The sequence below is a fragment of the Cavia porcellus genome, unplaced genomic scaffold (genome assembly GCF_034190915.1).
Source record: "Cavia porcellus strain 051 isolate PalLab524CR breed Dunkin Hartley unplaced genomic scaffold, mCavPor4.1 scaffold_21, whole genome shotgun sequence".
Classification (NCBI taxonomy): domain Eukaryota; kingdom Metazoa; phylum Chordata; class Mammalia; order Rodentia; family Caviidae; genus Cavia; species Cavia porcellus.
Window position 1 is genome coordinate 5344923 of NW_026947504.1, and position 23236 is coordinate 5368158.

At 52.7% G+C, this 23236-nt stretch overlaps 3 protein-coding genes across 17 annotated transcripts; 1 reads left to right on the plus strand and 2 right to left on the minus strand.

The window, feature by feature from the left end:
- Positions 1 to 473: 473 nt before the first annotated feature.
- CUNH1orf35 (chromosome unknown C1orf35 homolog) lies at positions 474 to 2907 on the minus strand. Of its 2 annotated transcripts, XM_003477133.5 has the most exons (7): positions 2593 to 2906; positions 2464 to 2509; positions 2298 to 2380; positions 2158 to 2230; positions 1961 to 2040; positions 1186 to 1308; positions 474 to 992 (listed from the first exon to the last, which is right to left on the minus strand). In XM_003477133.5, the coding sequence occupies exons 1-7, from the start codon at positions 2835 to 2837 to the stop codon at positions 869 to 871; spliced, it is 774 nt and encodes a 257-aa protein (XP_003477181.1). In that variant the 5' UTR covers positions 2838 to 2906; the 3' UTR covers positions 474 to 868. The 2 variants fall into 2 exon arrangements, with proteins under 2 accessions (XP_003477181.1, XP_063088909.1); XM_063232839.1 differs by lacking the exon at positions 2158 to 2230 and having other exon boundaries at positions 2593 to 2907.
- Positions 2908 to 5458: 2551 nt separating this feature from the next.
- Positions 5459 to 8064, minus strand: Mrpl55 (mitochondrial ribosomal protein L55). Of its 4 annotated transcripts, none has more exons than XM_003477134.5 (4): positions 7903 to 8064; positions 6575 to 6634; positions 6098 to 6299; positions 5459 to 5680 (listed from the first exon to the last, which is right to left on the minus strand). In XM_003477134.5, exons 2-4 carry the CDS (start codon positions 6598 to 6600, stop codon positions 5522 to 5524), a joined length of 387 nt encoding a protein of 128 aa, XP_003477182.1. In that variant the 5' UTR covers positions 6601 to 6634; positions 7903 to 8064; the 3' UTR covers positions 5459 to 5521. The 4 variants fall into 4 exon arrangements, with proteins under 4 accessions (XP_003477182.1, XP_023416219.1, XP_005006992.1 ...); XM_023560451.2 differs by having other exon boundaries at positions 6575 to 6637; positions 7903 to 8043; XM_005006935.4 differs by lacking the exon at positions 7903 to 8064 and adding an exon at positions 7703 to 7871.
- Positions 8065 to 8289: 225 nt separating this feature from the next.
- Positions 8290 to 23231, plus strand: Guk1 (guanylate kinase 1). 11 transcript variants are annotated; one of them, XM_063232847.1, is made up of 9 exons: positions 8290 to 8435; positions 8987 to 9157; positions 13909 to 14033; positions 21142 to 21255; positions 21398 to 21439; positions 22268 to 22406; positions 22476 to 22560; positions 22747 to 22832; positions 22932 to 23231. In XM_063232847.1, the coding sequence occupies exons 3-9, from the start codon at positions 13990 to 13992 to the stop codon at positions 22965 to 22967; spliced, it is 546 nt and encodes a 181-aa protein (XP_063088917.1). In that variant the 5' UTR covers positions 8290 to 8435; positions 8987 to 9157; positions 13909 to 13989; the 3' UTR covers positions 22968 to 23231. The 11 variants fall into 11 exon arrangements, with proteins under 11 accessions (XP_063088917.1, XP_003477307.1, XP_005006993.1 ...); XM_003477259.5 differs by lacking the exons at positions 8290 to 8435; positions 8987 to 9157; positions 13909 to 14033 and adding exons at positions 17034 to 17172; positions 21827 to 21923; XM_005006936.4 differs by lacking the exons at positions 8290 to 8435; positions 8987 to 9157; positions 13909 to 14033 and adding exons at positions 17340 to 17871; positions 21827 to 21923.
- The last annotated feature ends 5 nt before the right edge of the window (positions 23232 to 23236 follow it).

Consider the following 23236-nt stretch of genomic DNA (forward strand, 5'->3'; position numbering starts at 1 on the left):
CCACAGGGTGTGCTTTGGGCTGCCCTCAACATGTCAGTTTCTTCTAGAATCAGGAGCAAAGTAATAGGAATCAAGTTCCCTTTTGGCTTTCACCTGTAAGGCAGCACCAAGGCAGGGGCTGGCTGTTCCTCACAGGCTCCAGGTGTACCTCTGCCCCAGCCAAGGCTGCTCCTGCTTGACTTCAGCTGTCTGCTTATAAGGCGTTGGAAGTTGATAGGGCTCTCATCCCCAGGGTCTACTGGGACACTGAATGACCAAAGCCCAAACACTAGTCCTGCCTGGTCATATAAACACAGGGAGGACTTGGGATCGAGGATATATAAACTCATTGTGGCCTATGCAAGACCCCATTGCAAACATGAAGGTCCCTGGGAGGGGAGCTAGAAGACAGGCCAGATCGGTGGAGCACTATCCCTGTCCTGGTTGAGTGCTTCAGTAAATCTGCACATTGGTCTCCCACTCTTTACAATACATTCTTTTAAAATAAGTTTATTTAAGTACAAAAGGAGTTGATAGGGAAAGAAAAATAACTGCACCTGGTCATAGCCTCAGGAGCCCTGAACCATCACAGCCATGAACAAGATAGAGCCTCCTGGGTAGATTCACCTTTGTCTGGTGGCAGGCTAAGGCCCAAGACCTGGAAAGGCCTCCTCAAGTGACTTCACTTCCGCTGGAGCTTGCCAGCTGGCTTCCAAGGCCTAGCAGGCACCTCTTCTCCCATACAGGAGCTCCCCAGGGCAGACCCAGCAGGCAATAATGGTGGGTAGCTATGGCCACTCAGGATCCACAGGCCCTCACAGTGCAGCAGTGCACCAGGTCCCAGCTTGGGGCTGCAGAGGCTGTGCTATCCAGCAGCTCAGCTGCAGCCTCAGGTATCACAGCTTCTGTCCTGTCTGTGAGACGAGTTCTTGGCACTGTCCCCACTGTGTCCCCACTTCCGCCTCTTGCTGCTGGGGTTGGAGGAGTCAGAATCATGCCTGCAGTGCCCAAGCCTGGGACAAGGACGGCAGGACACTTAGGAGAAGGAGCTTGGCAGGCAATACCTCACCCTGCCCACCACACTCCAGACTCTTGCTCAGGCCTACCAATCCTGGGCACCCCAGAGCCTCATTCAAGACTGCCTGATTACCACTCCAGCCTCAGGAGCCTGCTCTTCCTAAGCCTCCTAGGCTGGTCTGGGCCTACCTATCAGGCGAGGCAGATGAAGAGGCATCAGCCTCCTTCCGGTGCTCTTTGTCTTTCTTTTTCTTCTGTTTCTTGTGTTTCTTCTTCTTCCTTTCCTTCTTGCTTTTCTTGTGGCTCTCTGTCCTGCAAGCAGGAAGGACAGAAAGAGCCTCATCCCAACCCCAGGGATGGGAGCCAACCTGACAGCAGCCAAGGCACTGCTGTGTGCAACATGGGAGCCATGGCTTATGTGGAATGTTTAGTGACTTGACACTGGGTAGGTACTCATCCAGTGCCTTTCCAGTACTACACAGCTGTGTGACAAAAGACGGCATGAGGGACTGTGCAGATACGGGACACTTGTAGAGGCAAAAAGTGCCACTGGGCTGTGCCAACCTAGGAGTCTCACAGCCCCTTGCTGTTCCACCTGCTACCAAGCTGACAAGGACCTCGAGGCCAGCAGTCCTGCCTGCATCCACCATCACACACTGCTGCCTTCCCCGGGGCAACTACTGTGATCTGCCAGGCTCCCCAGGCCTCGAAGTGGATGAAGCTCCCAGGCTGTGGCTTGCCTGGTCTAGCCAAAAAAGCCCCACTGGCTTTTGTCTCCTTCCCTGCCCCAGCCCCAGCCCCAGCAATGAGTCACCGCCAAGCACTGTCCCCAGGGCAGGGCTTGGATATGGTACTCCCAAGATACTCTCCAAGTAAAGGGAGAAGCACCAGCAGGTCCAGGAGCCCACGTCAAGCGCCCAGCCGCAGCTGCAGGACTCGGGCCTCCACCCAAGGAGGACCTTACCCCGACTCGGCCTTGTCCTCCGCGCGTGGCTTCTTCCTGGCCGCGGCGGCCCCTGGGCCATCCCTGTCCACACGGTGGTGCTGAAGAAGCAAAGCGCTGTGAGGGCAGGCTCCGGGCCAGGGCAGGCTCCCCCACCTACCCCAGGCCGTGCCGGGCCGGGCCGAGCCGAGCCGTGCCACAGGCGCAGCAGAGATTACCGTGAATACTGACAGCCCCAATTTGGCGGCCTCCTTGTCTTCCCGGGACAGCGCCACGCGGCCCGCGGACCCACTGTGAGGACAGGATGGTGAGGACCGGACCCCGCCCCGGGTCCGTCCCCCTTCCCAACTCGCCGCACCTGGCGCTGCCCAGCCCCAGCAGCCGGTCCACGCCCTTCTCCTCTGGGTCTCCGCCCTCCCGCTTGCAGATTTCCACGAAGTCCTGCAACAAGGTGCACAGCTAGCTCGCACAAGACGAGGTGCTCCGCCGTCCCCCGCCCGCGTCCCCGTCCCCGTCCCACTTGCCTCCTTGCTCAGGCCGGTAGGCTGCCTCCTCACGTTCTTGTGGCCGCTGCAGGGAGGGGAAGAAGCATCAGGGCCCGGCCCCCGCCGCGCCCAGGTGCCCCGCCCGCGCCCAGCGCCCGCGACACTTACAGCGCGGCCAGCAGCGCTTCGCGCTCCGCCTCCCGCACGGCCGCTAGCTCCTCCTCGCGGCTCGGGCCCGCGCACGGTGCGCGGCCTTTGGCGTACCAGGTGAGGTCGCGGCCCTTCTGCCAGCGGCCCACGGGCGCCATCAGTGAGTTTCCCAGGTAGTTCTCTCTCTGCTTGTCGGTCTTCACGTCCTCCCAATTGAACTGGTCCTGTCCACCGCGGACACCACCGCGGCTGGAGCCGAACATGGCGCCGCGGTCACTAACACGGAGAAGCTGTGGCAAAGCAGCTCGACCCCGCCGCGCTGTGACGCGCTCCGTGACGTCACGCCTGCGCCGCCGCGCGACCTTGCGCACTGTGATGCCGAGCCGGCGAGATCCCCTTCCGGGGCGGCCTTTTCCCGAAACGGGTCCTCGCACGTCCGCGCTACACAGTCGCTGCCTCCCCGCGGGTTTCAGCGGCTGTGGCCCTGTGTGCTTGCGTATCTCATCCACCTGGTTCTGGGTACCTGAGCTTTGCATTCCTCTGCTGGCCGGAGCGCCCAGGTTCCCGTGCGCCTGCGGAGTATATTACCGACCCTGGGGCTCCTGGAATTTTAATTTTTTAACCGCGAGACTGCTCACTACGCCCCCCTCAAAGCCCCCTACCCAGCCCAATCCATCCGTTCCTGCTGGTGGAACGCACTGGGCTGGCAAAGACATGGAGGGTGCTGTCCGACGGTCACTCTTCCATGGCACCCTTTACTGAAGTTGTGCCTCATACACATAGCACTGGAAACTGAGGTGACCAGCCAGCAACGATGTCTAACTGATCACCGTGGGCTATCAGGGATGAGTGGGCTCTGTGTTCACAGAAAAGCAGGCAATGCCAAAGAACCCGCGCTAGTTCTGCCATCCTGTGTGTTCTGCAGCAATTATTGAACACAAGGCATTTGCACTAATTGCATCCACCCACCCCACCCCGCTCACTTTTGTTTGGTATAGGGATCGAACTCACGACCTCATGCTTGACAGGCAGGCACTTACATCACTGAGCTAAATTCCCCGGCCGTCTGTCCCCCCCCCCCCCCCGACCTTTTTGGATCTCGCTAAATTGCTCGGGCTGGGCTCAAAGTCAGGATCCTCCTGCTTCAGTTTTCCAAGTGATCATAAATGTGTGCCACCATGCTCAGTTCTGCCTGTATTTTAGTTTGCTGGAGGCAAAATACAGTTAAGGTTGGCGGTGAGAGAAAGGATGGACAGGCTCCTCCAAGCATGAAGTAGATGAAGTCACAGGAGAAACACACAGGTCACTCAATGCACTGAAAAGCAGAGCCCGGCACAGAGCCAAGATGACGTTAGCAAAGCCCCACCAAAGAGGCTCCATATCTCTGCCCAGGAGAAATAGGTTGGTGCTCTGTAGGAAGCTGATGATAGCTAGCCAGTGGAGCTGATGCTGGGACTGTGCTTTGCTGATAAGAATGCACTTAACGTTTTGTCTCAAAGGCGACAGAAATAGCTGCTTAAAGGCGAGCCTGACGCAATCGCGTAGCGCTTTTCAAACCACTGACTTTTTTTTAATACTGGGGATTGAATTCACAACCTTGCACTTGGTAGGCAGGCGATGTGCTGCTGAGCTATATCCCTAGAAAAACCACTGACTCTCAACTGTTAGCCAATGATTAGGATCCAGAGAAAAACAAGCTAAAGCTAACGCATTAAGAGCCTGCATGGTTGTGTATTATCCAATGAGGCTTCTGCATAAACAGCAGTCCATACACTGTACACTTATGGCAATATTAGGTATACTGGGCAGCCTGGATTCACTCCTATGGACTATGTCCCTGAAATTGAAGACTGAAACCACCTCCATCCTCTGTGATGCCACTGGGAAGGCAGGTGCAGCCTCAAGAAGGTTAGTGGTCTTCTAAGTGACTCACCCATTTCTCTCCCCCTGTGTCTCAACCAAGAATACAAAGAAATGCTGGCCAGGGCTTGAGACACCTGGGCACTAATAAAGGTTGCCCAACTCCAAAAGGAATTGGCCCTGTCCTGAACCACATTCCTCTCACCTTCATGTAAATTGCACCCCAACCCCAGCAGCAAACACCCCTGAGGGGCATCCTGCTTCTCCCTTGTGAGGCTCATACAGCCCTCTGCAGTCAGTCCCCTGCAAATGTTTGGGCTAATCACTAGCAGACAGTGTTTCTTTTTAGGAATCTAAACCAGCCCTATCTCGGGAAAATGCTTGGGGCAATCCTTTATGGGAACTGCTCTGCCACTGCTTTGGGGCAATGCCAGCTGCAGGTTTAGCAGAACAAATCATATCCAGAAGGATGGGAAATCACTGTTTATAACTTACCTAGGCTGTGGTACTTTTTCTTTCCTCACAGTAGTAGGGATCAAACTAAGGGATCAAACATCACTGAGCTATTCCTAGCACTTTTTTTGAATGGTATTGCTAAATTGCCCAGGTTGGCTGTGAATTTGGGTTCTTTGTGCCCATAGGACAGCTTTTTAGAAAAGGGATTGTGAAGCAATGGGTAGTGTGATCAACTGCAGACCACAGCCCTAAAGGGATCTGCACCCAAGAACATCTGGCTCCTGTCCCCCTGCTGGGTCAGGTCAAGAGCTCTGTAACTCTCTGGCTGCTTTTGAGGGTAGGGAATATAAGGCTGTGGCTGTTGGGCCTCTCTGCCCTGCTGTCCATGTGCACCACAACCCTACAGTAGTGTCTACAATGCACAAGTTCAATTTACCTCCTGGTAGATCTACCAAACCTTCTGTCTGCCTGGAGCCTGAGGCCTGTCTGGCTCTGGGCTGGTGCTGCTCAGAGATGAGGACCTGTAGCCCAGGGCACACATGTAAAGGAAGACACTGACATGAGCTGGTGATGTCAGGAACATACAATTTACAGATCTTCCTCTGTCTATACAATGTCCCCCAAGGCACAATTACTTCTTGGTCCTGGCCCAAAACTGTCTGTAATGCTCAGCATCAAAGTCATCATTGAGCTCTGGCTCCTCTTCTTTCTTGTGTTGGAGCTGGGCCTCACGCTTCCGGAGCCTGACCCGGCGCTCCTCAGGGGTCAGGGTGTCCAGGTCCAGGGGCATCTGTGAGGAAAGGCTGAGATGTAACACTGCCCAAGGAACAGCACAGCTACCACGATGCCTTCCTAGGCCTTGACCTCACCTGATGGCTTCCAACCTATGCTCCTTTAACTTTTTTTTTTTTTTTTTAAGATTCTGTTGGTCTTTCTCTCCTTCAAAGGGTTCCCTGTACTAAGAGAAATTTTTTTTTTTTTGTATTTCTTTTCTTCAGAGTTAGTTTTTTGAAACACTTATCATTCATTCTATCTGATTTTGATACTTGGGAGGAGTTACAGGTGGAAACCCTGCTCTGGCCCAATAAGCTGTTCCCCTCCACCTGTAGTGCTGCTATCTAGAACCCAAGTACAGTGGCTGTGAGCCCTTCACCCTGACTCAGCCTCCCTCAGAACACCAGCAAGACCCCCTGCAAGGGACACTTACTGCCAGCATGCGCCTTGGCTCCCGGTAGCGGATGTGAATGGTGGAGCCATCTTGCTTGACCAGCAGCACGGGGTAGAGAAGTGCGTAGGCCTGACGGTGCAGGCGAGTGAGTGCAGCCCTGCTGCAGTCTGCCCGGCTCGTGGAAGTGTGCAGGCAGCTGCTTCTAGATGTAGCTGCCTTCACAATGCTCTGCTGTAGCAAGCTACAGACAACAGGCACCAGTCAGTGGAAGGTACTGAGACAGAACACCCCCACACAGCCAGGATGGCCCACCACCAGCAGACATCATGGTCTACAGTTGGGGTGAGGGTTGCAGGTGGTGGCAAAGCAGCTCTGGCCCCACAACCAGAAGAGGCCATCATGGGTGATGAAGTGAACAGACTCCCCAGAACTGAGGATAGGAGACGACAGCCTTGTCTTGGTGAGAACTCTGTGTTGTGGGCTGACAAGTGTCCTGCAGGATTGGGAGCCACTTACCTAAGCAGGCTGCCTGCAGCTGCCATTCTCTCTTAGGGTCTGGGTCTGTTGCTGTGTGACCTGCTAGACAAAGAGAGAAGGGATCTTGTATTTTTTTAAATTTCAAGATCACTTTTCAAAGTTTCTTTACCCCCTCCATTTAATTCATCCTCATGAAATCCTGGCCAAAATAAGTCACAGACTCAAACGTATCAAATATTTCTGACACACATATGGAGCTGTTAACTGGATACCAAAATCCACAGATCTTCAAATATAGTGATGTAGCACAGTACCTGCATAGAACCTACAAGTATACTCTCATATACTTTAATTTTTTTGAGACAGTCTCACTATGTAGTTTGGGCTGACCTCAAACTAGTAGTGATCCTACTACTTCAGCCTCCCAAAGTCTGAGATTATAACCATGTGCCACCATTCTCAGCCCTTCCTTCACTTTAATTGATTTGTAATACCTGATAACATGAAAGTGCTACATAAATGATAGTTACATGATACTGTTTAGGGAATGAAACTTTTTGTTATTGTTTTTAGTGCTATAAGGATCTAACCCAGGGCCTCATTACATACTAGACAAGGTGTCTACTATTGAGCCATAACCCTCCGAGGTTTTTTTGTTTGTTTTGTTTTGTTTTGTTTTTACTCTCAATCTCTGGTTGGTTAAGCCTTTAGAAAAACAAGCAAACAAACAAAAAAGAAAAAAGGCCCGTAGAGATCAGCTGAAATGGCTCATTACAGTCAGGTGAGGTTGGAACCAGACCAGCCTACTGCGCCGGTTTTCAGACAATTTCGAGGAAGCCTGCCACCATGTAAACACTGGAGCTTGACTCACTGCCTTCTAACATCCCTGCTAGTATTTAGAAAAACTCGGCGAGGTGAGGATTATCATGCCTGCCTATAGGAGGGTAAATCAAGGGCTGCCTTTGCAATGCCCCCAGTTCTCAAAGAGGTTTGCGCGCTGGTGTCCAAGGTCTCCAAGAGACCTGACTGCACGAGTGGGTTTGTGCAGTTTGCCTAAGGCGGCCCGAGCCTGGCCAAGGAGGGGATCCGCAGGAGTCGTCGCCCGGTTGGTCGATCTCTACTCTCACGATCTCCGGCCCCCGACCTCCGACGCCGCAGAAGAGATACCTGCTCAGAGACGGCTCGTGGCAAGCCATCCCATGCATCCTTGCACCGGCCTCCTCCTGTCGGCCCCGCGCAGCCGCCCACCTCCCGACCTGTCCCCCACTGGAACGCAACTTGAGGCCTCAACCAGGTCCGAAGACGCAAACGTGCAAACAGCCAGCGCGCAAGCTGGAAACTGAGCCAAGGAGGAGCAGTGCACAAACCTTTTCGACTGCAGGCACTGGGTCGCGCCGGGCGGACGTCTTCAGGAGCGACTACGGCAAGCCACAGAGGTACACCTGAGGCGGGGCAGTGGCCGAGCTCGCAGGCAGTGAAAAGGCCCGCAGGGCGGGGCGGGGCGGGGCGGGGCGGGGCCGGGCCGGCGGCAGAGGAGCTAGGCCCCTGACCGAGGCCGACTCAGGGGAGGGGTGGGGACGGAGCGGTGGTGACTTAAACCCCGAGGGGGCGGGGCGACCGGATAACTGAGTAGCAAGGCCGGGAATGTAGCAGAGAAGAGTCGCGGACGGAGCCGGCGCGGTGGAGACAATAACTAGGGGAACACGGCAAGAGACCGGAGTGGGCAGCCCTGGCCAAGCTATGGTGTGAACGGGGGTGGGGGGGGGAGCGGGCTGGCCCAGAGTGATGGGCTCCGGCAGTCTGCGGGACCAGCGCGTCGCAATGACGTACGCAGTCGGGCACAGCTGGATGACGTATAAGGACTGAGGCCGGCCGATCACGATCCCTCCCGGGCCGGCAGGTACTAAGCGGGTCTGTAAGGGAAGCGACACAGTCACTGTCTTGTTAGCCCAGACGCATTTAAAAGATGGAGCCCGGGGCTGGGGATTTAGCTCAGCGGCATAAGCGTCTGCCTTGCAAGCAGGCAGTCGTGAGTTCGATCCCCGGTATCGATAAAAAAGAAAAAGACAAAAAAAAAAAAAAAAAAAAAATGGAGCCCAAGGCATCTAAAAGACCGCTCCCTGCGCTACTCCAGCCGGAGCCGGAAGCGCGTTCTGGGACCACCTGCAGCAGCGGACCAGGAACTAGAGTGTCTGGGGAGATCAGGCGCAGCCTCGTGTCTCGTGGGGGGAAGATAGCTTTAGGGACCACAAGGAAGAACGGCTGCTTCTGCACAGCAGAATGTAGTCTCCTTGGTGCCGTCCTGCGGTGTTGAGCAAGGGTTTAGGAACATGGAGCGCTATGGTTTGGGTTTGTCCAAAGGTGTTAACTGACCGGCTTCTCAGAGCTCCATGGCCTTTGAACGCAACTTAGGACATTTCGGGATTTTTCTCTTATTATTTGCAATCACAGCTCAGCCGCTCCTGTGAAGTCCCTCTCCTGAGAGCAGCCAGAACTACTGAAGAACAGGAATATTCCGCTGCATCCGGCCCCTCTACCAGATGGTATTTGTTTTAAACCGACTTACTCGGCTGTTCCTCCAACAGAGGTGTTGACGAGCCTCCCAGGAGTTTTGTGCCCTTGGTGGGTAGACCTGGATACTGATCGGTCTGTCAAGGGGAAGAGGGGGAAGGCCGGCGGTGGTGGCTGAAAAGATAATAAGTATAAAATATAAGTAACCTTTATTTCGGGAATGCGGGGAGAGACACCCCCGACCCCCCGGGGCGCGGCATCTCCACCCCACCCCGGGCTGGCGATCTCTCCCTAGAACACGTGGAGTGAGGCACATAAGTAGCCTCGGTCTGGGGTGGACCCTAAGGGGCATTAGGGATGCACAGGTAGCCCATTGGTCTTAGTTTGGCGCCAGGGGCAGGTTTCTAAGGGTGGGGGTTAGGGTTACAGGTAAATCTCTAGGGGCGGGGGAGGCAGGAGCTCCCTAATTCCAGCTGAGGCTTTTTCTGGCTATAGTGTCCGGTCTGGGCCAGCAACCCTTTCAGATACCACATCCCACACCCAGGGTCCCTGCAGATGCTGAGTCACATACGCTCTGTGGCCTTCCTGTTTTTTCCTCTGGCAATACTGGCTACCCTGGAGGCCGAGCCAGTTGAGGCACTCCTATAATCCCAGCACAGAGGAGGCTAAGGCAGAAAGAGGCCGGCCTGGGCTACATAGTGACTATAAGTCAATCTGAACTACATACTGAGACCTTGTCTCAAAAAAAAAAAAAAAAAAAAAAAAATTGTTCATACTCTGCCTGCAAAACTCCTTGAAGCAGAGAAACTACTGAACTTTAGTGCACATGCGATTTGCACCAGTCCTGTGAATTGCCTCAGCACACAAGGCTGTAGAATTATTCTCTTGGGTTCCATGTAAACAGAACCCTCTGGGGCAATTTGATACAAGGACCATCACTTCGAAGAACTGTAAGGAACTGTTGACTTCATCTTTTGCTTTTTTAGGAATCAGTGTTGGATTGTGTGGTATGTTTTGTCTGTGCCTCATACACAGTACCAGGTTGGCTCTGGATTGCAGTCTTATTAGGCTGTCTGTCTATCCTACAACACCAGGTATCAGTTATGATCTTATGAAAAGGAAGCACAGGTTTTGTTTTCTTCTATAATGTTGCTTGTGAGAAAAATGGCCTGTAAACAGGACCCTAAGTTATTGTACCACCTGATGAGAAGTTGCCCACATATAAGCCTTCCTATTACTTTGTGAAAATGAACCTGCCTACCACAGCTGGGAAATCAGCCATGATAGGCCAGTCAGGCCCAGAGACAAGGTATACCTGAGACAAGCAAATGTGTGTGTGTGTGTATGTTTATTTGGGACAGGGTCTCTCTTATGTAGCTCAGGCCAGCCTAACATCTTGTTAACAGAACTGTTCTGAGCAAGCATCCTGGGGCTTTGGACAGGTCATGCCTGCTTCCTCTGCCAATCTGCCACACCCTAATCTGCCTCAGTCACTCCTCCCTATGGTGATTTTTGATTGTCCCATGGATGTATCTTCTTCAGCCTTTAAAGGGGAGCCCCTTGCCTACCCCCTTGTATACACCAAAGGTTAGTTACCATGGCACACCTATCTCAGCTGGGGAATCCCTTGCTGTCCTGAATAAACTGTTTAGAGAGCTGGTCCCTGTTGTCTCATTTCTCTTGGCACCAAGCAGACATGCCTTTTGGGATGGGTGACCCGGGGAATCATGTGCAGCATCTATCTGAGCTGGCCATCAAGCCCTCCTAGCCAGCTCCAGTTTCCCCAGGCCTTTTTCCAGAAACACTGTCCTTTCTGCTAAGTATTCTAGGTTTCATTTTTGGCTGCTTGCATGCAATTTAGATCTTTCTTTTTCTGGTTGCACTATTTCTAAACATCTTTTTTTTTTTTTTTTAATCATCGGTACCAGGGATCGAACTCACGACTGCCTGCTTGCAAGGCAGGTGCTTATGCCGCTGAGCTAAATCCCCAGCCCCTATTTCTAAACATCTTTTGAAGACAAAATACTGTTAACATAATGCCAGGGTCATGTCCCATGCTAACGAAGAAGGAAATCACAGCTGGAGGAGATAGGGTGCAAGCAAATATATTTAAAAGAGATAAAGCAGTCAGGCTAGGGGGCCATACCTATAATCCCAGCACTTGGGAGACCGAGGGTGGAGGACCACTTCAAGGTCAGCCTGGGCTACATAGTGAGTTCATGGGCAGCCAGCCTAAAGTACAGATCAAGACCCTGTCTCAAGGGGCTGGGGATTTAGTTCAGGGGCATAAGCACCTGCCTTGCAAGCATGCAGTTGAGAGTTCGATGCCTGGTACAAAAACAAAACAAAAAAAACCTTGTCTCAAAATGTATCCCTTTCCCACAAAAAGAGAAAAAGGCCAGGAAATAAAGCTCCTGCTATCCAAGCCCCACAAGGGCCTTTTCTCACCATTTGAAAATTTTAGACGATAGCTTGAGACCTTGTGGAGACAATATAATCTGTCTTACTAGGGTCTAGTCTACACAGTGTTCACGCTGTGCCCATGTGGGCTGCATGTACCCTTGAGCCAGTGGACTTGATGACCATTCCCTAGGGAAATTCCAGACAGCCAAAGGACACCTGGAAGATGTTTTTGTAAGAATTCAGGTTTCGACTCAGCAGATTCTATTTTGGACTTCCCAACTTCATTTTCGGGTTAGTGTCCTTACTGCCTACTAGAATTCTAAATCCCATGTCACTATTCCTATTACAACAGCTTAGACAGTGATAAAGGTCTTGCTGATGGGCCACCAGGCATTCTGCACTACATTGCAAGCAACTCTGGCTCCAAGTTACAGTCCTGGGGGTTAAGAGGCCACTGCCAGTCTTCAGAAAATGATCCTGTGACAAGGGCTCTTGGTCATGAGAGGATGGTGAGGGGAAAGGCCTCTACCAGGCAAAATCAATACCAGGTAAAGTCATTTCGTAAATCAGATCACCACCACCCTCCTCTCCTTTTGGTCTTAAGAGATAAAAGAGCCACTCAATGAGATTTTGAAGATTCTGAGGTATGAAAGCCCCTTCTCTGGGCCCCAAGTGGCTGGGTTTGCACACTGTCAATTCAGTCATGCACTCTGTAGTGCTAGGGATGAACCTAGGACTGTTGGGAGCCCTTGAAGCTGCAAATTGACCACACATGCAAGACTGGAGCATGACTATCTCAAGAACAAAGAATGCTCGGAAGCTTCTTCAGCCCAGAGAACACCTAGCCCCAAAACAGTCTGTCTGAACAGTGGGTTGCTAGGACAACAGGGTGTCCTGTGACATTAAGTTGCTAAAAAGTTTGAATAGACATGCCTGCAATGAGGAGCCAGTACCTTTCCTCCCATCAAGAGGATAAGGACTCCACCTAACCTCAACTGTATCTCTTATTTTTCTCATCTTCTCACAGTCCTTAACCTCAAGAACGTCAGGAGCCATATAGGTCAGGGCACAGGACCTTACACATGCCAGGTGAGCACTGCCAGAGTCACAACCCTAGCCCCTGGGCTTGGTTTTAAACTGATGGGTGAATTACACCAAAGGTTATTTAGAGCTTGGTGGTACATCAGAGGTAGTTCAAAGTCCCCATGCTCATTTTTTTGAAATTCCATGCTTTTTTCCAACATAGTTTAATCAGTTTACACTCATACCTATTAAGTACAAGTTTCCCTTTTTCTGTATTCAGAACATAAAAGTTCTCTGGGAAAATTAGTTTATAAAGAGTAAGATACTTATAGCCCATGTGTAATCCCAGCACTCTGGGCGGCTGAGGCAGGCTGATTGTGAATTTGAGCCCAGGCTGTGCAATTTGGTGACTTAGATCCTGTCTTCAAAATAAAAATAAAAAATTGCAAAGTCTGGAGATATAGTTCAGTGTAAAGGCTCTGGGTTCACTTTCCAGTATTGAAAAGGGGAGGGAAAGAGATATTTAGACCAACTTATTTCAGAAAATGGACCATACTTAGACCATATCCAAGGTGTCCTGTAATTTCTGAATCCCAATCTAAGCTCCAGCTCTGTGGGCTTCTTGGGCAGGTACTGCTGTGCCTGGCATTCCCTATCAGCTCCATCCTCCCACTGAGTATCACCAGTCTGATCAGGCTGACCATGCCATTGGAGGGTTCTTGATGCAGCTTTTGATAAACTGAAAAACTATTAAATTCCTCAGTTTAGGACACAACTCCATCTTACTTTTCCTGACATTTCTGTGCCCCTCACCCTGGACACACTTCTGAATTCCCATCTCACCAGTATCTTTCTGGAGACTACCTCCTCTGGTGGGGTTTCTGCTTAAATGCATGCCCCACAACCGTCTGAAATCTTCAGTTCTGTACCCTCCACCATTCTTTTTCTCCAGTGAGACACCAATGAGACTCCATACAACCCATGGGTGCTCAGCAGGATATCTGGAGCCTCCGTCAGTGTACACACGGTGGGGGACAGTGGAGCAGGATGCTGGCGGTGCCCGTGGACTCACCAGCCCACACCTCTAGGGGCAGGGTACAGCCCTTGGCCAACCTCTTGGGGACACTGCCAACATGCCTACAGATGATGAGGTTCTCTTCCTACCTGTACAGGGAACACCTAACTTGAAGATGCCTCTACAACCCCATAAAAATACCCATGCATGGTACTATTCAGAAAATTGAATGCAGAATCTTGTGCTCTGGGTGACTGATTTGGGGATGGCAATGCACAATGTGTATCATTGTTGTCCCCCAACTGTTGTTTTGAAATTGTTTTTCTCTCTTTGAAATACAAAAATACCAAGCTCCAGCTCATTATGTGCCTCCCTGTCTTGAGGGCCCATGCTGTATTTCTTTAAATGTCATACCTGGCAGGCTTTTGAACTTCCTGGGCTGAGGACTGTGAAGGACAGCAAGAAGATTAAGTAAAGAGGACACACAGAAAGCTGGGATCACATGGAGCCCTCCCAGGACAGGAGAAAAGGAACTGCTGAAACAAGGTAGGGTTTATTTATATACTTGGCTCTATATAAGGTTGGTGCCATGTGACATACACTTTGCCTAGCAACCCACTGCTTAGATTGTTTCAGGGCTTTGTGTTCTCTAGACTGAAGCAGCCCATTAAGGTGGCTTGCCTCAGCTGCTTTTTGTTTTCAGGAGCTTGCCTTGCCCCCACACATAGGATCAATTTCCAGCTTTAGCCACTCCCTGCATTTGAATATGTTCAAATTTCTCCCTAATAAATCCTTTCTTGCTTCTTGACATGTACTGAAAATTCTGTGTCAGGACTCAGTGAACATGCAACTTACTTCCGTGGGTATGGTGGATTTAGCTTCTTTATTCTCTTTGGAAACCTCCTAGGACCCTATCAGGTGACAGTTCCAAATCTCTTAAATATGTTAAGTCCACAAATGAACCTAATTGATAAGGTAAAGAGAGCAATCTGACCTTAAAATGAAGAAACAGATTCAAGGAGTTCAAAAGTTTTTAGGAAAACATCTGACATTATCAATCATGATCTTGACAGATACCTCCAAGATCATGTATCTGTTATCTATCTACCCCCAACGCCAAACCATAGTGCATTTCGCCTAAACCCCTGCACTAACTTCTCTCTGAATTGCACTTCTTAAACTCTGGCTGATAAATCTGCTTATCTCTCATGATATATCCTGAAATTCTTTTTCGGTGAAAAGATTCAATGAACCTATTCCACAGGGCTCAGGGATGGTTTTGGGTAGGAAAATGTGGTCCCTGTATCCTGTCTGGATCCCATCTGAGGGCATACATGTTATTAAGTGCAGCCTTATATATTGTTTTTTTTTAGTTTTTATTACCTACCTGTAGACTGGATCATGAATTTCAAGAACTCTCCAACTAAGAACAAGAACTGTTTTCCTGAAGCCCTGTAAGCTGAAACTGGACAGCTCAATGTAAATTACAGTGACAAGTATCATATATAAAGTGTGGGCCAAACAGAGCTTTTCAAACCACTTGATGCTCTAAGCAGGGGCAAATTGCACATCAGAAGCTGGGTGTGGTGGTACATGCCTGTAATCCCAGCATTTGGGAGGCTGAAGCAGGAGGACTGTCACAAGCTTAAGGCCAGCATGGGCTATTATTGAGACCATTTAAAACAACAAAAACCAAAAATCAAAAACTGTACATCCAGCTCAGAAATTGACGACCTCACATTAGATGGCTCACCCCAGCGCCAGGAAGAAAACTAGATTCTTATGCCTCTTGATTTGTCCTTGCTCCTACTGCCCTTTTATTTATTTTGTTACTGAGGATCAAACTCATGACCTAGAGCTTGCCAGGTAGGCACTGATATTACTGAGATAAATCCCCAGCCCTATCTGCCCTTTTCACTTGGCAGGATAATGCTATACTAAAACTTCAGTCTCCTCTGCAGGTTGTTTGAAATGGGTGGGACATTACACTTTTCTTTTAGTAACCCTTGCAAAAGAACAACCTGACTTTAACCTATACATTTTATTTTCTTATCTTTGTCTCCTTCATGCTGCACAAATCCCACCGTTTTGCTACTACATTCCATGGGGTCCTCAGCCCACACTGTAGGATGGAGGCTGCCCAATTCATGAACCGAACAGCTCAATCTGTTACTGGATAGGGGGTCTTGTCCAAGTTCTTGATGTCCTGGGCAGGACACACGCAAGTAGCAAAACTGACTTTTTTTTAGGGTACTAGGGACCAAACTCATGACTTCGAGATTACCAGGCAAGGGATTGAGCCACTGAGCTAAATCCCGGGCCACAGAAGTAGCAAAATCCAATTGTTACTGAAAGTCAAAGTATATGCTAGCAAAGTGGGAGCAGGCCAAATGCGAAGTGCTCTGGGGTGGAGGATGAGTCCTTGGGTTGGTGTTGAAGTTCTAAGCATTAGGGTTGGGGGAGGTGATGAGGGTATGGTCTGGAGTTTGATTCCTGGCAATGAACCACTTGCCTTTGCTCCTTCGTGCCTGGTGGTTTCAACTCTTTTTTTTTTTTGTCTTTTTCCTTTTTTATCGGTACCAGGGATCCAACTCACGACTGCCTGCTTGCAAGGCAGGCGCTTATGCCGCTGAGCTAAATCCCCAGCCCCTTGGTTTCAACTCTTTAGGACCCTTGGGAGACCAGTCACAGCCTGGATTAAAAGTTAACTGAGATCAGGTCTTTCTAGCCCAGAAAGCGAGCTCCAAGGCAGACTCTCTCTTCTACCATTCTCCTCCCTCACATCTATTATTGCCCTCCTTCTCCACAACGTGGATTGAACCCAGGGCCTTGCGATGCCAAAGAAATACTTTAGCACCGATTTGAATCCCTAACCCTTTATAAGAATTTTACTCTCAGCCGGGCGTGGTGGTGCACGCCTGTAATCCCAGCACTCAGGAGCCTGAGCCAGAAGGATCTTGCGAGTTCGAGACCAGACTGGGCTACAAAATGAGCTCAAGGCCAATCTGAACCGCATAGAGATCTCAAAAAGACAAAAAAAAAAAAAAAAAAAAAAAAAGAACTTTACTTCCTAAATTATCTAGATAGGCTAGCTTTCGGCCCTCCTGCCGCAGCTCCCGAATAGCTAGGGTGATAAGCGTATGCCACCAAACTGGCCCAATATAACTACGTGTTGCAGTTTCCCTTTGACCTGGATTTCCCTTTTCTGCCTTTGAAAGCGTTTTCGTACCTCCACCCTCCCAGGACTTGCCCTAGTAGGCCACGCGTGTCCCATATGGTATCCCCGAAACGTTCCCGAGAAAACCCTTTCTTCCCGAAGAGCCGGCCTCTCGGAACCTGTGTCTGAGAAGTAAGGTGCCGAGTCATCCACACTCATACAAGAAGAGACCGGCGCGGCGCGGTGCGGTGACCCAGGAAAAGGGTTGGCGCGATTTTATGACGTACCGGCGCGCGAGGGCTAGAGTGGCAGGAGGCACGTTCCTGCGGGGTGGGAGGAGGCCAGCGTGGGCGGGACCGGCGCGGCGCGGCGGCACCAACCCTCCGGCTGCATACCGGTTGGCACGGCGCTGACGCAAACTTGGTAGGCGGCCGCGGGCCGGCGCGGCGCCGTGACGTGCGTCCCGCATGCTGTGGCGCCCGCTGGCCAGACTGGCGGCCGCCGTCCTGGGCCGGGCCCGCGGTGACGGTGAGTGCGCACGTCGTCCTCCCCTTGCTCCGTGCGGACACGGACTCGGACACGGACTCAGGCGCCCCCCCCCCCGCCAGGCGTGACGACGTGGGCGTGGCAACGTGACGCGCGCTTCCAATTCCAGGCGCGGCCTGCCTGCTGCCACGGCCACTCGCAGAGGTGGAGCTGCCGGGCGCTCAGCTAGGAGCAGCCTGGCAAGAGAGAAGGCCGCGCGCCTCTGTTCACCCTCGGGGACCGCCTGCTGGCCGTGCCCTCTGGAATCTTCTCTGACTTCCACTTGCTCTGCGATACACAGAGAAGTCTTTGCTTGCCAGTCTCCGAGCATTGTGGGTTGGGATAGGCTCTGCCTCCCGCACTCTCCATCCTCTTCCGGCTGCCCGCCCACACAGGCCTGGCCCACCCTGGCGGGGCCGCGCGAACCAGGACTGTGGCTTGAAAAAAAATACCAACGGTTTCCTGGAGTTGTAAAATGGAATTCAGTTCATTTCCCTCCAGCCACACCCAGACTTTAGTCTGTTTTGGCACAGGGAACATAGCAAAGAAACACGTTTGAGATGATTATGGAAACGGAAGGCAGGATGGGAGGAGAGCGACCCTGGGCAGGAGGAAGGAAAGGGGGTGCACCCGGATGTAGGAGGAAGGTACCCTGCTGCCGGCGCTGCATCCTCCTGACTCAGGACCTTGGTCGCCCCTTGGGTCAGTCTTAGTTTCCCCCTGGGTCATTCTCTTCCCCTGTTTGTGTTGGGATTCGGTTTCCCCTCTGAATGAGACCGTACCTGGCCCACCCCTATGCCCTGCTTTTCCCACTCTGCCGTCCTTGTCTTTGCCCTTGACTGAGGGTTATCATCTGGTACCCCGTGCAGGGCTCAGCCCATTCTTTGCTGTCCTAGAGAAGAGAGCGTCACACCCACATTCCCGAGCTGCTTGTTGCGCCCCCGGAGAGAGCTGGAGAGAGCTGGAGGGAGCTGGGAACCCTGTTTTGAGAAGGGGTGCGCCCTCTGGGGGCATTTCTAGGAAATTGGGTGGGAGGTTGAGGTAATGAAGAGCCTAGGCTGGGGCCTCTTGTGGAGATGGCTGTCCTCAGTCTCCTGTGGAAATGACTTGCCTCTCGGCCCCACCTCAGTTGCAGGATTTTTGGATTCTGGCCTGGCAGAGGTTTGGGGCTGAAAGAGCAGAGTCTAGAGTGCCTTTCACCATCTCCCCTAAAGACCCCCTCCCCACATTTGGCTTGCCTGTGGAGTGGGTACAGGGCCAGAGTCAGGCCCAGGGGTTTTGTCCTGCTCTGGGCTGTGAGACTTGGGGCTCAGGTGTATCCCTGTGGGAAGTGGCTGTGGGGCAGTCCTGTCACCCTCCCCAGGGTGCACACCAGCGCACTGTCTGCCTGTGGCCTTCAGGGTGTGGGTTCTGTGAATCTGGACCAACAGTCAATGACTGGTGCACGGTGGTGTGATTTCAGGAAAGAGCTGGTTGTCCTCTGTGTGTGGCTCTAGGGAGGACAGGAGAAGGTGCTGGTTCAGAGAGGTAGGGGAAGTTGAGTCCTAGGGACATTGCATTTGTGGCAAGCAGCTTGCCCATATGACAGGTGGGTGTGTGTATGTGCCTGTGCATGAGGGCCCATCTGTCCCCCAGCCACTGTCACAGCCTATAGCAAGATGGGTGCAGGCACAGGGTTCCCCTCCCTGGAGGAGTCGGAAAGGGGCAGGGTTTCCTCCACACCCTGCTAGTTGGAGCAGGGTGGGGCTTGCTCTTCCCTATCCTAAAGGGGTCACGTTTTCTGGTTTGACCTCACTGGCCCAGCCCTGGGGTTGGGTCATTGCTCAGTGCCTGCCTCCAGATGTGAAAGCACTCTCAGCAGTGGTTCTGCCCGTTGCAGGGGTACTCAGTGTCTGTTCATAGTGGTTCGAACAGGCATGCGGCAGTTGCTTGCTGAACCACTGTGTTTTTATTGCCAGCACATCTCTGCCACTTCTTGTGAAGCAGAGGCCACTGGGGTAGAGTCTTTTGCTGGTTCATGTTCATGAAGCCAATGAGAAAAGCCAGGTTCCCGGCATGGTGGTGCACACCTGTAATCCCAGCACGCAGGTCCCTGAGGTAAGAGGATCACTGCAAGTTCAAGGCCAGCTTGAACTGCATAGTATAACCGTGCCTCAAAAAGACAAACAGAAAGAAAACACAGGTTGGGTGTCAACCACACAAACTGTTTAGTGGCCAAAGAGTGAAGAAGCAGGACTCTTGTTCACAGACCAGCCTCTCAGCCCCCATGGGGCTCAGTGGGGAGTCCTGGACAATGGGCAGCTGCCTTCGAGGGAGGATATTCAGAGGTTTGGGGAAAGGAGCAGCAGTTTCTATGTTCTTCATTTGTAGGGTCCCAAAGTGCTCTGTATTCTTCCTTTGTAGGGTCCCCCTGGCAACAGTACCACCATGGTAATGGTGGGCATGGCATTCTGCCTTGAGATAAAGCCGTGAAGTCTGAGGTCCATTAGAAGTTTCTGAGCAACCGTTATGGACCAACTTGGTCCTCCTGAGCAAATTGCTGTGAAGACACGAGGTGTCACTCCCTAAAGACTTGCAGCCAAGTCACTTGCAGTCAGGACAGGGTTCGAAAGACAGTTGTGTAGATATTTTACTGGATAAAACAGCCAGCCTAGGAAGGCCAAGGTGAGCCCTGCGTTACCCTGTGTTACCCTCAAGGGCACCTAGGCTTTTGGAGGGAGGCAGTTATATTGTGAATCTAGATGGGCAGCTCCTAGTGCAGTAGGTTGGAGAGCCCTTGGCCTGTTTGCGTAGGCAAGGAGCCATTGGAGGCACAGGGCCAGTGCTGTGGAGGGTTAGGGAGGAGGTGCACGTCAGGGGAGCTCTATGTGTGGGAAACGTAGAGGCTAGGGAGGAGGCTACATTGCAGTGGGACATAGTTGGGCTCAGAGCTGGCCTTGTGTATGGTATGTCTGTGCCCTGTGCACCTATGCCTGGTAGAGCCAGGGGTGATGCTTCTGAGAGATTACCTCATGGCCTACTTTGGGGATTAAGGGACAGCCTCTCTGTGTTAGTGCCCTTCCTGTGAGACAGCCCCAAGGGAGGCTGTCAGAGCCCACCTCACTGGGCCCAGGTGTACCTTCCAGCACCCAGGCACCTCTTAGGGCACCCCCTGCCCACCTGGGTGCTCTCCCTGGGCTCACATGGGGATAGGCAGCATCTCAAATCTTGGAAGAGTACCCTTTGCTTGCATCCTGCAAGGTGGATGGCAGGACTGACTTCCTGTCCCCAGGGGATTTGGCTCAAAGGGGTGGGTCCAGACTTGGCAGGGATTACTGTCAGCCCTCATTGCAGAGTTGCCACAGTGCTCAGGCTGACTAGAAGCCTCACCTCACAGAGTAGGTGGGTGCTGTCCTACTCCTGAGGTGGACCCAGAGCCCTTTTGGGAAAATGGGTGTGGGGGCAGGGGGCTGGGAGAAGGTAGGTGCTGTTGGGATTGAAACCAAAGACTCCAAAGGGAAGAAGGTCAGGTCCTGGATGGGGCAGGGCTGAGCTGGCTGGGGCTGGTTGCTCCCATACCACCTGCACCATCTTCACCACCCCTTGAGGGTCTGGGGGCACCACATGGCTTCCTGCCAGCCAGCTGTCCTGCCCAAGGCTTTCGTGTTGTCCAAGACAGGTCCCAATCTAGCAGGAGGTTCCACAATGGGCTAGAGTTGAACAGTCCTGGACACAGCCATGTTGCCTGGGTGGGACACCCCCTCCTTAGACCCAGCCACATCCCAAGCAGCAGTACCTCGGGGAGCCAGCATCCTGGCTCCTGTGTGGGATGGTTCCTGGGCAGGTGGGTAGGTACTTCTCATGGATACTTCTGGAGGGTTCTGGTGGGGGCTCTTTGTGTTTCTTCGGGGTCCAGTGCTGTTCTGCAGTGCTGAACATTATAAGGCCTAAGGAGGCCATCCCACCCCACTCACATCTCACCACCCCTCCCAGGCATGGCAGGACCCAGGCCCGTGGTGTTGAGTGGCCCTTCAGGGGCCGGCAAAAGCACCCTGCTGAAGCGGCTTCTCCAGGAGCATGGCAGCATCTTTGGCTTCAGTGTGTCTCGTGAGTGCCTTGCAAGGTGGGGGTTGGGTCCCAGAGCCCCCAGACAGTGCATACCTTGTGGGGTGAGTCAGCCTGCCTGGGCACCAGAGTGGGGCTAGAGGGCCCTGTGGTCCCCTCAGAGGTGGAACCTCTCTCTTCCTAGATACCACAAGAGACCCACGGCCTGGCGAGGAAAATGGCAGAGGTGAGCTGTCCAGTGGCCCTTAGGGTAGTGGGCACAGCTGTAGCCTGTGCATCATGACAGTGTGGTGTCTAGGTCTGTGGGAGGAACTGGGGCCATAGGACCAAGGCCAGGGGTCCCTGCTGGGTACTGTTGGCATGTTGCTGAGCGTGTAGATGTGCCCATTGACACCTCTAGGAGGCCCATCCTGTGGGACCTGGCAAGATGTCCAGTCCCATACCCCTACTCCCCATAGACCCCAACAGCCTCAAGTCCCCACATTTGTGGACCCTATCAGTCTCCAGTCCCATATGAGCAATTGGGGGTAGAGAAAGGGCAGTGGATGCAGAGGAGAGGGTGGCTGTTGGCTAGCCCAAGATGCTGTGTGGATAGCTTCTTTGTCCTCCCCAGATTACTACTTTGTGACCAGGGAGGTGATGCAGCGTGACATTGCAGCTGGGGACTTCATTGAGCATGCTGAGTTCTCGGGGAACCTGTATGGGACGAGGTGGGCTGTGCTGGGGTAGCTTGGGGTACCCCCTGCCCTGCCCCACCTGTCCCCTCTGCCACCTGCCTGCCAAGGCAGCCTGCTGGCTCTTGTAGCTGGGTGCAGCATGCAGGCTGCACTGCCCTTCTGTGCTGGCTCCCACTCTGGTGGCTTTGGTGAGCAGATAGGCTGGACACATCCCAACCACGTCCTCCAGCTGCCCTGTCAAGATAAGCAGCTGGCCATGGTGATGGTGCCATGTAGGCTCATGCACAGCACAGAGCCCATGAACACCCACTCCGGAAGTGCTGGAGGGCTCCGGTCGAGGGCAGCTCATCCACATGCTGGGTCACCTCCTTCCCTAGCAAGGCTGCTGTGCAGGCAGTGCAGGCCATGAATCGTATCTGTGTGCTGGATGTGGACCTCCAGGGCGTGCGCAACATCAAGAAGACTGACTTGCGCCCCATCTACATCTCTGTGCAGCCTCCCTCACTGGCCGTGCTGGTAGGTACTGGGTGCGGGCAGGTGGACAGACAGATGTCCAGGAGACACTGACCCCAGGGTGCTTTTTAGGAGCAGCGGCTGCGGCAGCGCAACACCGAGACAGAGGAGAGCCTGGCAAAGCGGCTGGCCATTGCCCGGGCAGATATGGACAGCAGTGAGTGCCCACATCCCTCTGGGTCCTAGCGAGGCTAGGGAGATGATATTTGGAGCTCCCACAGGGTGAGGCAGATGGGGCTGCAGGCCTGGGTTCCACTCAGATGGGGGGCATATGGCTTGAGGCCCTGGACAGGCAGGACACACAGCTGGAGGGTACCTCCTTATACCCTGACTATCCCTGTAGGCAAGGAACCTGGCCTGTTTGATCTGGTGATCATCAACGACAACTTGGATGAGGCCTATGCACAGCTGAAGCTGGCACTGTCTGAGGTAGACTACTCTGGCCTTCTTGTGCTCTGTGGGGTGCCTTTCATATGCCCAGCCCTCATTAGTCCTGGATCGCTGACCCACTGTTTTCCTCCTTGGCAGGAAATCAAGAAAGCGCAGGGGCCAGGCCAGGCCTGAGGACCAGCATCCATATCCCCAGCCTGATAGCTCCAGGTGGATCCTGGCTGGGTAGTGTATGGGTCCTGCAGGGGCTATCACAAGATGGACAGAGCTGGACCTCTGAAGGCCACGTGATAGCTTTGCCCCTCAGTGGACGTGAGCAGCTTCCCCACTGTGCTCTAAGGACCCTGAGGTGCTGTAGGTACCTCCTGTACCTTCCCTTTCCCCACCTCCTGCTGGAGCGGGCTGACTTCTGAATAAAGTAATTTTGGCTTAGTGTCACATCC

What these genes read in the sequence shown, in the direction of transcription:
- CUNH1orf35 (XM_063232839.1), bottom strand. Translation starts at nt 2,837, where the DNA reads ATGTTCGGCTCCAGCCGCGGTGGTGTCCGCGGTGGACAGGACCAGTTC. An exon ending in CTGGGGCTGGGCAGCGCCAG is followed by an intron (nt 2,041 to 2,297) that starts GTGCGGCGAGTT and finishes TTGCTTCTTCAG; the next exon opens with CACCACCGTGTGGACAGGGA. An exon ending in GAGGACAAGGCCGAGTCGGG is followed by an intron (nt 1,309 to 1,960) that starts GTAAGGTCCTCC and finishes TCCTGCTTGCAG; the next exon opens with GACAGAGAGCCACAAGAAAA.
- Mrpl55 (XM_003477134.5), bottom strand. Translation starts at nt 6,600, where the DNA reads ATGGCAGCTGCAGGCAGCCTGCTTAG. An exon ending in GCTGCAGGCAGCCTGCTTAG is followed by an intron (nt 6,300 to 6,574) that starts GTAAGTGGCTCC and finishes TGTTGTCTGTAG; the next exon opens with CTTGCTACAGCAGAGCATTG. An exon ending in AGCCAAGGCGCATGCTGGCA is followed by an intron (nt 5,681 to 6,097) that starts GTAAGTGTCCCT and finishes CTTTCCTCACAG; the next exon opens with ATGCCCCTGGACCTGGACAC.
- Guk1 (XM_063232840.1), top strand. Translation starts at nt 20,414, where the DNA reads ATGGCAGGACTGACTTCCTGTCCCCAGGGGATTTGGCTCAAAGGGGTG. An exon ending in CCGGGCAGATATGGACAGCA is followed by an intron (nt 22,561 to 22,746) that starts GTGAGTGCCCAC and finishes CTATCCCTGTAG; the next exon opens with GCAAGGAACCTGGCCTGTTT. An exon ending in TGAAGCTGGCACTGTCTGAG is followed by an intron (nt 22,833 to 22,931) that starts GTAGACTACTCT and finishes CCTCCTTGGCAG; the next exon opens with GAAATCAAGAAAGCGCAGGG.